Genomic DNA, 13,463 nt, shown 5'->3' on the forward strand with positions numbered 1-13,463 from the left:
ACTCTTAAAGATCTGCGAATAATATTTAGATGTTCTCTTCACCTTTTTGTTCGTTTAATTTTGTACCTAACGTCTAGGCTTGCTTGATGTTTGTTTGTTGTCCAGTATAGTCAGGCAGGGAGAACCACATTTGGCTGCAATGGTGTTTCAAATCTGCATATGGAATGCACTAGGCAGGGGATGTCTCTGTAAAGTGTAGATGGATTGTAACCGTTGTTGTAAAGTTGAGATCCCTTGCTTAATGATGCAGCAACAGACACAAGTTGATTCATCCAAGTTCTTTGTGTGAAGGAACCTTCTATGTTATTTCCCAAGAAGTTTCTCGGTTGGCGCATTCGATATATATATATGTGTGTATTGTGTGTAGCATTAGCATTACAGAGTACTTGCTTTCTATTTATTTATAGTAAGAAATGTTGATGGATTAGATTCAGGATGTATTATGATTTATGATTACAAAAGCTTGTAGAGTATTTGGCATTAACTTGAGGAAATTGCAAGTTTGTGCACTCCTCGATTACTTCATTGAATACTTGTTTTCTCTCACCAACACGCGTATTGAGCAACTCTGATAAAAACAAATCATATACTACTGTTGTTTTCACTCACTTCAATGTGAATAGAATATAATAGCATGAGTAACTCTTAGCCCACCCACCTTTAATTTGTGTGGTCGATGTTACAGAAAATTGACTCTCTGTTTCTTTAAAGGATAGAAGATTTATGGTGGTGTTTCTCTGTCCAGGACAGAGAAGAAAAAATCTCAGTTAAATATATTGGCTTTTCAATTCTGGTAGGAATATCAGCAAAAGTTACGTCCCGCGCTTTTAAAGAACTTATATCTTGTTACGCATGAGTTCGATGGACAAAAAATAAAGACCAAGATAAACCGTGTAATAAGTAAATCTAAGAATGATAATATTAACAGCAACCAACAAAGGTCAACAGAGCAAAGCTTTAATTTTTCATTACCTAGTCTTAAATTCTGACGAATTAGTGTTAAGGCTATCTACGAATAAAACTTTCAATATTTTGTAATCTGAAAAATAAAACATGTTATTTACTATAACAGATAAAAGTGACACGATAATGCAGCTATGAAAAATTATTTTATGCACAGTGAAAGCATCATTTTTTGACACTGCAATAAATTCACATACTATTGAACATATTCTGTCATAAAAATTTAAATATGTACGACAAAATACTAACGATCACATGTTATATAGTTGAAAAATTTAAAAGACACTTGAAAATGCAATAATAGGACAAAGGAAAGAACTATTCTACGCCACTGAATAACAATGGTGTCACTTATAACGAGACAGATACCTCCGTTTCAAAAAAATACTCCCTTTCATTTTGTTTTACTTGTCTATTATATTTTTCGAGAGATTTAATTTAATTAAATTTTAAATTTAAATTAGATCAAACTAATTTCATATATGTTAAAATAAAATTTAAATCTAAATTAGATCAAACCAATTTCATATTTTAAAATAAATTTTTTAAAACTATACAAAAGTGTTATAGATTGCAACTTTTTCTATGTCAATTGACAAAAAAAATATTTTAAAATGTTAATCAAAGTTCAAAAAAGGAAACTATGACAACTATTTTGTACTTATTATTTCCTTAATAAACATGAAAAAAAATTCTAAAACAATATAAAGCAAAACTATATTAGTTTCCTCTATACTTTTTCCACTTTTAATAATCCTCAGTAGCATTTCACTCTAACGATCAAATTTTTCTGAACCGACTCCATGTTAACTAATATGTTCTCTATAGTAACATTTTGTTATATCAAACAAACGAAATTATTATAAAGAGGTTTGAACTGTAAATACGCTAGAACATTAGGTTCATCAAAAACAAGGATTACAAAGACACCTGAATTAAAGAATAATACATTTTCTCATTTCGCACTTTATTTTAAATTGAATGGTATAATCACACTTAGAATATACAAAATTTAAAATAAAATCATACAGTAAATTACAGCATATGACAAGATCAAGATGAAATGTACACACTCTGAAGCAGAATGTGCAACTCATTCTTCCCTGTATATGTGAAAAATTGAAACTTTTGCACAAGGGAAATTGAGTTTTGTGACAAAAAGAACAAAAGGATCACAAAGGCCTGTTTGGGAGGGGGTTAGTTTTCATCTGAAAGAAAACTGAATTTCCTCTAGAGTTCTCCCTTTCGTCTCCGGTACCCAAATTGCCACGAACGCCACGGTGAAAGCACACATAACCATGTAAATGGTGAAGGTTCCTGGTAAAAGATGTGCAGATATTAAGTCAGTTCAGGTCTTAGAAGCTACACGTTTGAAATGTCGAAACTTTTCAGCAAAACATGTTTATGGTTTGTACATCTTTTTGTCTGAGGGGTGCCAATAGACGAAGCCCCTTGGCTTTTTCGTGTTTTACTTCTTTATATTTTGACTCTCAGTGGAAATTCTGGTTACGCCACTGATGCACATAGTGCGGGAATCTTATGCTATGGGAAACAAAATGTCTATACATGTGGTGTGTAAATATGAGAGAAAGATACCTCCACTGCTCCAAGCCATAAGCAACGGTGCAGTCACTGTTATTACCCACGAAAATAACCAGTTGGCTAATGTTGCCGTACTTCCAGCGAGTCCTTTGATCTTGATTGGAAGAATCTACAATATCCAATGCACGTAATAAGTTCAAAGAAAATCTTCACATGCAACGTAAAGCAAGCACGAAAACTTAATCATCAGTTGCCCGTATCGTTCCAGACAAATGAGACATGTAGCATGTCTATATTCATGAAAGGGATCTTGGACACTAATCGATCACCGAACCGATTAAAGGTCGAACAGTAGCTGCTAATCAAACAGTATCCGATAATTGGACCAACTCCAATTGCTCGGAAATTGTTAAAAGCAGGTACCAAGAGAATTCAACAGCAAGCAGAAATTTGGCATACATGATAAATGAAAAAGTAAGTACCTCAGACATTATAAGCCATGGAATCGGTCCCATTCCGAGCGAGAATGAAATAATCATGAACTGAAATGAGAAGTTGGTCAGAAAAATGAATATCTGTTACTTTAATCATGTATTTTCAAGAGACAAAGATGTCTTCATCGAGAAGGGTACATACCACCACCCCGACTACGGACACTATTCCCAAGACACCATAGAGGGTAGAATCCTCAGATACATAACCCTGATCAAATATAAAAGAAGAAATGATGAGAAAGATGACAAGTGCAATTCAAGTCAGAATCTTTCATACGAAAGCAACTTGTTCCACTAAACTACCTTTAGATAGAAGGCAACGGAGACAATAAGAAGACTAACAGCCATTCCAGCCGAGGAAACCTACAAAAGAGCATTTGCTTTAATAAGTTAGCACAAAAATTAGAACAATCTACATATACGTCACGACTTTTTTAGAACTTACAATTAATAAAATTCTACGTCCAGTTCTGTCCACCAGCCATGTAGAAACTGCAGTTGCAACAACCTGCACATTGAAGGACATCGATGAAATTTGACAGCACAAAAGTAATGCAAGCAAGTGCTACACAGAAATCGAAACCTTTTCACCTTCCATCCTAAATAATATGCATACTTGAAAGTTAAAGAAGAGAAACTAAAATAGCAAAAGCTGGACCTGGATAGCACCGACACCAAAAGTTGCAGCATTACTTGAAGAAATACCTGTGAAGTTTAGATGGCTAAATTAGTGAGACTTATATTACACGAAGAAAGTCATAGATCATTATAGATTTAAATAGACATAATACATAGATAGAAACTTTAACTTGGTCTAAACTAACAACTAAACACTTCAACTTTGAGTATCCACATCTAGACATCTCAACTCGTCTCCGCCATGTCAGTTGAACTCAAACGTACAATCTAGACACTTCTAAACTTTATGTGCGACATTAGTGTCAGGTGTCCACCAGACAATGAGGACAAGTTGGAGTGTTTAGATGCCAGGTGAGACCAAGTTGAGGTGTCTAGATGTATCTCTCAAAGTTGGAGTGCGTACTTGCCAGTTGGGGCCATATTTGAGTGTTTGTTTATGTATTATGCCATTTAAATAACTCGTGTATCAATCTTAATCAATTAGTTTGTTTCAGGGGTAATCTTGAGGCAAAATTATAAAGCAATTCAGTTTTGCCAGCAATGGATCATAACAAAAAGGTAGATGCTACATGACAGGCTGAAAATGACACTTCTTTGAAGAAGGCAAATGCTACTGATACATCCTATCATTTAAGATGACATATTGCAACTGTTTGTTTAATCCGTACCGGCAGATAGGAAAATGTTGCTGGAATAGAATATAACACCGTTGATTCCTCCTAACTGTTGCAGGATAAGTAGTCCAATTCCTACCTAAAAGAATGAAAAATTAAAAGATTGACGAAACAAGGGCATAACTAACACGAAGGCTCCAATAACAGCATGAAACGTCAAAATACCATGAGAGGAAACCAATATCTTCTATGTTTGAGATCCGCAAAACGCATTGCTGTTCTTCGGTTTGTTGATGATGCTACAGACCTCTATACGCAAAAATAACATAAAATAAATACAAATTTAACAACAAGTTTTATACCGAATTTCATGTGTGGCAACAAGGCTTGCTTTATATGGTCTTTCATACAATATACCTTAATTTCATTTACTTCATTGGTAATATCAGCCTCAAAGCCTCGAAGAACTTGCAACGAAGTTTCAAAATCTTCTGTTAAACCCATTTTGGCCTATGTTTATGATAGAAACTCAACTGAGACAAACAGCAATCAAAGCCTTGAAGAAATACACAAAAAATATATATATATAATGAAGCTCACCAACCACCGAGGAGATTCGGGGATGAAAAATAGTCCAGGTATCAGTGCTAGGCAAGGTAATGCTCCTATAAAAGAAAATAATATGCCAGCTCTTTCAAAGTTCAATCCATGAAACTCTTATGTAATTGTAAGAAGAAGAAGAAGAAGACAGATAGCCCTCTCCACCAAAAGCACAAAAGGAAAAATACTTTTTTTATAAAATTATGCGAATGAAGACTGTCATTTTGGAAGCACAGTGGTGTGGACTAGTGGTCAATGAAGTAGGAGAAGAACCATGAGGTCTCAGGTTCAATCCCAACAGAGGCAAAAGAAACTCGATGTCGTTCCGTCCCATCTCCTAAGCCTTGGTTGGAAAAGTTATACGTTACATGTGTTGGTGGGAGGCAGTAGGTACCCAAACTGCCCCCACCAACACCGTCATTAAGAAGAAAAAGACTGTCATTTTAAAACAGAAATACTGCTCAACTAACAAAACACAAGTCTTAAGTCAGGGAGCTGGAAAGCGCTTACGCTTGATAACATAAATCTACAAGAATAAAGAGAAGCTGAGCAGATATCAGCCAAAGAAGAACTCAATAACTATTCTCAGTCCTCACAAAATGAAAAGCTATTACTTCAACTTAATTGACTAGTTTATTATTTATGCACTAAATGTTATTCAGTAGAGTAAAAAAATGATTTATGACTTCATGACTGTAAATTGTAGCTTAACGAGAGTTTTCAAGAGAAATGATCATTACCAAGAACAGCAAGCAGCCTCCAATTAACAAAAAGTCCCAGTAAATAGGACAACATGATCCCAATTGTAACAGAGAGCTACATTAAGAAACAAATGATAGCATGTGATTGATTAAGCAGGCATAGCAAACTTAGGTTTTAACGAAAAATAAGTCTATAACTCTGCGAACCTGGTTAACAGACCCTAGACCCCCTCTCATATTCTGAGGTGCAATCTCAGCAATATATACAGGAACCTAAAAACACCAAAAAGCAGGAAGCGAAAGCATTTAGTTTTGAGAATTTCGGTGTAGTCAATCACTGTAACCAGAGAAGATTTAAGAAACTGAACATTACCACATAAGAGATTATTCCCACACCAAAGCCTTCCAACAATCTTCCCATGTATAGAAATGAAGGATCCTGAAACATATTGGTAAGGTCAAAGGTAGGGAGATACAACACATACATGTCCATGTAGGTTATCGAGGCACCATATAATATACTTCAGGTAGAATATCTTACTTTGGCAAATGAGATGGCAAGCCAACCAATGATATTTGGTATAGCAGCTATCATTAAAGACTGCAGTAAGAAAAAAAAGGATTTGAGCATCCACTTGAGCAATACACGGAAATATGGTAAATGAAAAAACTAGAAATCATTTTTGATGTAATAGTCTTACCCCTTTTCGCCCAATGTATTCTGAAATTTGACCGCTAGATATTGCACCAACCATAGCACCCACATTGGATAAAGAACCGAACAAAGAGAACTGAAAAGATTATCTTTAGTCAACAATGGCTCTGAAACAAACTTAAATTAGATATAAATCAAGAATGACTCTTGCAGACCTCAGAAACAGTGAGCTTCAGATCTTTGGTAATTGCAATTTGCGTAGGTGAAGTGTAGCCACACTTCAAATGCAACAAAAACAAACACGTGATCAATAGAGATATATATGCAAATATTCGTTGCAGCAACATAAATCGTGTAAGCAGCCAATAAAATGCAGGCACAATAAGAATGACATAACAAACTGTCCGAATAAAGATGCTACATTTTTTTAATACCACTTTTGATCCCTTAACCACAAAAATGAAGAAGCTTAAGCCTATTTTTATTCAAACTTATCCTCTTCAATCAAATATGAAGTTTCATGTAAATTCTCATATGATCACTCAACAATAGTTATTATCTCAATAAGTCCTTCTCTTCTTGATTCACAATTTTTTTCAATAAAGCAAATGACAATCTAAATAATAACTATCTGAGCATCTATTGATTGACCATATGAGAAATCAACTCTTGAAATTTCTCATAGGTTATTGGAAAGGTAAACAAAGATGTAGTCAATAATGAATTGTTATGTCATCAACCAGAAAAATCTGAATGGCATAACATATTGTAAATCCCAACAATATATGCAACCTCTTACCCCAACTGTGAATCCTTTACAACAACAAAAGAGGCTAAAGACTTCATTTTTATTCAAAAAAACTATCTTTTCTCATCAAACTTGAAGCTTCTAACAGGATAATAGGCAGGTAAACATACATATGGTCAATATTGAATTGTTAACCACCTCATCAACCCCAATTATGAATCATTCATCACATCAAAGGAGGGTTAAGACTTCATTTTTATTCAAAAAACTTATCTTTTCTCATCAAACTTGAACATTCCAACATGATATTGTGCAGATAAACAGACATGTGATCAATATTGAATTGGTTATCACCTCATCAACCCCAATTATGAATCCTTTACCACAACAAAACAAGCTAAAGACTCCATTTTTATCCCAAAAAACTCTCTTTTCTCATCAAACTTGAACATTCTAACATGATATTGTGCAGATAAACAGACATGTGATCAATATTGAATTGGTTATCACCTCATCAACCCCGATTATGAATCCTTTACCACAACAAAACAAGCTAAAGACTCCATTTTTATCCCAAAAAACTCTCTTTTCTCATCAAACTTGAACATTCTAACATGATATTGTGCAGATAAACATACATATACATAAAAACAAAGCAAAGTAAAGAAGTTGAATGAGAAATGAGAATTACAGTGAAACCAAACTGGATTGGGCCCAAAGCAACTATGAGAACACAAGCAAGAACAGAAATAGAACTATCACGAATAGCTTGAGAAGAACCCATCATACTAGACTGTCTTGACCCCATACGATACCAACTCCCAGTATGTAAAAATGGCTTTTTCAGATCCCCTTCATTGTTCTCTTCTCTGAAACTCATTTTTTTTTCAAATTTTGAGTCAACCCCTTTTCTCTGTAGTTCTTGAAATTTGAACTAGAGATCAAGAAAAATGAAAGTTGTTGAAAATACTGGAATTAGCAAGAACGTTGATGTTAATCTGAAAAGGATATTTAATTAAAATAGATATACTTAAAGAAGACTTGAGATAAGGAAATACGAGAGATTTTTTTTTTCTTTTTGGCAAGTGAAAAGGAGGAAAATAAGATGATGATGACAGCAGCAACTGATTTTTAAGCTACTTCTCGGTGAAATTTTTTAGATTTCGAGATTTAAATTAATTTATTTCTAATTTTACTTTTATTTGATCTTTTTTTTAAAGATAAATTGAAGCAAAGCGCATGACAATAAGTTGCTTTTAGACTAATCACAATTCATTATCATGATCGTAAAATTTTCATTTACCTTTTAATTATTATTCTTTTCGTTCGGTATTGTTTGTCATGATTTCAATTTTTAGAGTTAAATTATAAAAACTTTGACAAACATTTTAAAATGTATTTTTTCATCATATTAATATGCAAAAAAATATAATTTATAGTACTTTTCATATAGTTTTAGAATATCTAATTTTTTTGTTTAAAATATCGAATTAATGTGATCCAATTTACCTTTAAAAATTAATTAAATTGACTTTCTATAAGCGTAACATGACAAACAATTTCGAACGGAGGGAGTATGACTTATTGTATTTTTTTTACGTAGTTTATACATTTCAAAACAAATTGTAGATTACATTTGCAAATTTTTTTATCAAAATTAAATTATTTGACTCTAGAATAATAATATTATGATATTTGCACAACCTATTGAATATTTTAAAGTATGTTTTATATTAAAATTTGATTAAGTATAAATTTATGTTTGAAATATAATATCAAAGGATTAAAAAGATTTATCCTAAAAAAAAACAGGATGAATGAAATCTTAAATCATTTATTTTTATTTGATTGAGTTTGGTATAATAGATACTTGATTCCTTCGTAATATTGAGCATTTGAGTTTATTTAATGTAATTTACATTTTTTATGTAATTTATGTGTTTCTAATTACTACATAAAAGGAGATTTATGTGAGCATGGAAAATAATTGATGTTCTAAAATATTTTAGATAATACTAAAAGAAAGATAAAATATTCGATTGATAAATCAATTGATTTTTCAAAATTTTTAATTTGATTTTTTTAAAATATAAAAGAAAATATTCAAAAAAATTATGAAATTAAAGAAGCAAAATTATATTATGTGTTAATTCACCTCCTATGTCTAGTAACACATAGATCAACTAGTTTAACTTTATATAAATCTAATAATTTAATTTAATTAAATATTTATTTATATGTATATAAAAAATTAAAAATCACGTTCATATATTTTATGAATATTTTTGTGGTCTATTTTATCTTGCTGTCTTTTTTGTCTTGTCCCATTACATGTGTTTAACGTGGGGTCAAAATGGTCCATGAGTGTGTCTGTCTTCTGTATTATTTTATTTGAAAGTACTTTAATATATGTACTTAACAAATAATAAGAGTTTATTTGATTTCAGTAAATGTTTGGACATAAAATTAGTTAATATTTGAAACTGAGTTTTAAAACATGCTTATGTATTAAAGTTGTGCTTGGATATGAAAAAAGTAAATAAAAATTTTGAAAATTTGTATTTCAAATCAATTAGTAAAAGTTATTTGAAATTGTCTCCAAATTTTTTTTATGTAGACAACAAGTCTTAACAAATTTATACATGGGGAAGTATAATTTTTTTTATATGAGATTCAGTAAAGATAATTATTTGCTTCCTCCGTTCCAATTTAAATATCGTCCTTATTAAAAATATATTATCTTTAATTATATGTCATTTCAGAATACAAATATATAAGTAACACTATTCTTTTTATTTTACTATTGAAAGTTATAAGCTTTAAAATATGAATTAGACCAACTTAGGAAAACTACATGATTAATTCATACTCAGTGGTCAATTCAAATAATCAAAATAAAATATTTTTTGTTCATTTATTAAAAAAATAACTTTAGCAGAATAATGATACAATAGTAAACTTAACAAATTTCTGAAGAACGTAAAATTTAAAATAACAAAAATATAAAAATGGTAATGGAGAGTAATATTTATGCTTGTAAAAATAATTTCCATGTGCATGTTTTTTTTTGTTGGCCTTTTTTAGAGGTGGCCCTAGCTAGTTGGGGGATAATGACAGATTATAATTTATAATAGTGTGATTTATGGTCATAAAAAAGATAATAATGTGATTTATATATTTGGGGGGACTAATTGACATGTAAATTTGTATTTTTATTCAATAGGGTAAATATCTGTCTTTGCTCAAAATGGTTTAGTAAGTAATCCACACATTTAATTTTATCCAAAAAAAACAGTTACTTTTCTTAATGATTAGCTGAGTTATATGTAAAAAAAAAAAAGGACCTTTTTGGAGTTCATATGCTTTTTCTTCCCCTTAATATATCAACACTATCAGATTAATTTAAATTTACATTACGTAATATTTATTTGAGAAAAAAAATGCTTTTTAACATATTTTTTATTATTTATTTAGAACTCAATTTTGAAATTTCTGGTATGTTATATTAGTACTTCCAAATATAAGTAACAAGAAAAGGAAAAAGAAATAACATATATATTGTTGATCAGAGGCGTATTCAAAATTCTGAGATGATGATGCATTATTACAAAAAAGGTTGATATAAAATATATATTTGATCGGTTCTATATTTAGGTTCTTATTACTAAAAATTGTTAAATTTTTAATATATATAAATAAATTAATTAAAATGTGAAAAGTGTTGTACTTAGAGAGGTATTATCTAATTTTAGAAAGAAAAAAAAAACAAGAAAAATATATATAATTCAAATTCCTAACGTCACGTAGAAAGATGCGGTCAGTCATCATCGTACTATATGATACTCCGAGCGTGAATTCATACATCTATATTACATATTTTTAAAAAATATGATATTACTATATATGGTTTTCAGAAGCAAAGTATAAATTCACGTAAACTCAATAATCCGAATACGCCCTTTTACTAACGTATATAATACTAATTACAATAACTCACATAAATTATTTATTCCACAGATTATCCAGAAATTGTAGGGCACTATGCCACATAAATTAGACAAAACAAATAGATAAGAGTCATAATAATCATGATTCATACCTAATCTTTGAATAAATTGAAATCAATTATATAATTTTTTATTGATCATGTTTTTGTATTTATAATTCTAAAAATAAAAAATAAAAAAATTACAAATTAATCTAGAAGATTTGAAATACAATAACAACATAACTAATATGATCTCACGTTAACTCGAAATTTTGATTCATATATCTTGATCTGTCTATAATACAGCTAGTGTTGTCCTTTTTTCTTTTCCTTTTTTTTTTAATTTTAATATAAATAAATAAAAATAATTAGTTCTTGGTCAACAATTGTTTTTAGATGTTCCCTTACCACTTTAAAATATTGAATAATTATCTCCCTTAGAAAAATGGCACGTGAAGTATTTATTTATTTATTTTTATGAATTATTAGTGGTAATAAGTAAATTGATTAAAAAGTCTCTAATTGTTTTTAAAAAATAATTAGATCGTGGATACCACTATTTTACAATTATAAAGGATTGCATTTAGATTTTCCTTCTTCTTTCTATGTACTCATCTAGTCATCATATCTTTTTCATTCTTTAATTTAATCACAACTCCTATAATTAATTAAGTATGACATGTTTTTTTAATAATATTTTATTTTATTTTCCATTAATAAGGTAGAAATTGCACCCTTAAATCGATTTTACATATGCTATTTAAATTATTTCACTCATAATTAACGTTAATAAATTTTATTTTTATGTTGCTTGCTCATTTCTTCCTCCTCCTTAATTTTTGTTTATCGCAAAATTTTTTCTAGTTAATCCGACTTATAAAAGAGAACGATGAAAAAACTTATTTCTACTTAAATAATTTGGGATTTATTTTTAGTTATTCCTCAATAACTTAGCAAGTAGTAGATTGTTTATATATTTCAATTTCTACTTATAGAATTTGAATTTTTTTTTTCTTAATTTTTTATTTATGTTGTATATTTTACTTCTATTTTAAAGGTGTATTTAGCATGATTTTAATTTTTCTATATTTTGTTGATTTAAATGTTTATCAAAATAAATTATCTTCTTCAAATTTAAGGAAAATGATTTTCCTTCAAAATTTGAAAAAAATATTTTTCAAAACTTTAGTTCTATCTTTCAATAAATAAATTTTCTTATTTTTTAAATCTCAGATAAATTTATATTCCTATCTCCAAACAGCCCCAGCAACAAGCCCGTCTAGCTCAGTTGGTAGAGCGCAAGGCTCTTAACCTTGTGGTCGTGGGTTCGAGCCCCACGGTGGGCGTTTTGTAATCTTTTTGGTTCTTGGAGATGAAAAAGTAACACGTAGGTGGTGTGTGAATTATTTTTTTATTCACCAATCAAACATAAAAAAATAAATTACAAAATTCAATTATTTTTTTAATAACATTTTCCTTCCTATTAAACAAACCCTAAGTGTGTGTGATTAATGCTTTATATATTTAAAAATATAACATGTAATCAAAATATCCTCTCGTCTATTAATGTTTCTATTGAAAAGTAGTATTCCTCCTAAATTATTTCTGACCTCTTTAATTAAGAGCAATAATAAGGTTGGAAAAAACATAAAAATTAATGTTATCTTGATATTTTAAAGTAACAACTCCATTCATTTTAAATAGGTTCAGATTAACTTAATTATTTAATTTTTAAAAATAATTTTTAATCTTTTTGTTATATTTATTCTTCATTCAAATTTTTATACGATAAATTCAAGAAACTTTAATCAATTGCTTAGTAAATATGAGGAGTAAGTATCATGATAAATATTTAGTCATTTTAAAGAGTAATCTAACAATAATTAATAAGTATATAAAAAAATAAGCATAATTAATGTATTGATATTCTTTTTTTAAGAATGTATGCAATGTTTTCACCATTTACTTATTTTAAAATGAAAAGAAGTACAATTTTTTCTATTTACTGGAGTTTTTAATATGGAATAAGCGGAACATATTTTTTGTTTTTACGGAACAAAGACAAATATAGAAATGGTATGTTTACACCTTTCGTTATATTTTAGGGTTGTATATATGCTACGATTATTCTTTTGAGTTGTGTATACTCTTAAAATTAACAGACGGATACGTAGTTTCATTTCAATAATTTACTCAATTATATTTACCTAAAATTAAAAGATCTACCCGATCCATAATCAAATAATCTTTCATCTTTTTGGTAAGGAAATTGAATTTATTCCTAGGCTATCCAAAAAAAAAAAAAAGAAATTCATCTAGAATAAACTAAATACGTCCTCCTTAAAGTTTCAAAGAACAACAATTAATCAATCTCCGTTATTTTTAAGAGTATACACAATCTAAAAAGAGCAATGATAAAAGGATATACAATTTTAAAGTAAAATGGAGGATATTTACATAACATTTATGATAATTTAAGAATATATTTACTTTTTTCTCTTTTTAATATAAAATTTCGA

General features: G+C 29.6%; 1 protein-coding gene and 1 non-coding gene across 2 annotated transcripts; one reads left to right on the forward strand and one right to left on the reverse strand.

Annotated features, from left to right (window-relative positions):
* Positions 1 to 1,898: 1,898 nt before the first annotated feature.
* LOC107018420 (sugar transporter ERD6-like 6) lies at positions 1,899 to 8,028 on the reverse strand. Its single transcript, XM_015218898.2, has 18 exons — positions 7,648 to 8,028; positions 6,424 to 6,486; positions 6,255 to 6,344; positions 6,095 to 6,154; positions 5,927 to 5,992; positions 5,761 to 5,826; positions 5,593 to 5,668; positions 4,853 to 4,917; positions 4,670 to 4,762; positions 4,478 to 4,561; positions 4,307 to 4,391; positions 3,658 to 3,704; positions 3,445 to 3,507; positions 3,303 to 3,362; positions 3,142 to 3,207; positions 2,988 to 3,047; positions 2,560 to 2,674; positions 1,899 to 2,280 (listed from the first exon to the last, which is right to left on the reverse strand). Exons 1-18 carry the CDS (start codon positions 7,834 to 7,836, stop codon positions 2,168 to 2,170), a joined length of 1,461 nt encoding a protein of 486 aa, XP_015074384.1. The 5' UTR covers positions 7,837 to 8,028; the 3' UTR covers positions 1,899 to 2,167.
* A 4,189-nt stretch (positions 8,029 to 12,217) lies between these two features.
* On the forward strand, positions 12,218 to 12,290 carry TRNAK-CUU. The gene has a single exon. It is a non-coding gene; the product is annotated as a tRNA-Lys (tRNA).
* The last annotated feature ends 1,173 nt before the right edge of the window (positions 12,291 to 13,463 follow it).

Source organism: Solanum pennellii, chromosome 4 (genome assembly GCF_001406875.1).
Source record: "Solanum pennellii chromosome 4, SPENNV200".
In the NCBI taxonomy this organism is placed as follows: Eukaryota; Viridiplantae; Streptophyta; class Magnoliopsida; order Solanales; family Solanaceae; genus Solanum; species Solanum pennellii.

Coding starts and splice junctions, on each gene's coding strand:
- LOC107018420 (XM_015218898.2), bottom strand. CDS start 7,836: ATGAGTTTCAGAGAAGAGAACAATGAAGGGGATCTGAAAAAGCCATTT. Junction 6,487..7,647: donor CAATCCAGTTTGGTTTCACT/GTAATTCTCATT, acceptor TTGCATTTGAAG/TGTGGCTACACTTCACCTAC. Junction 6,345..6,423: donor TGAAGCTCACTGTTTCTGAG/GTCTGCAAGAGT, acceptor TAATCTTTTCAG/TTCTCTTTGTTCGGTTCTTT.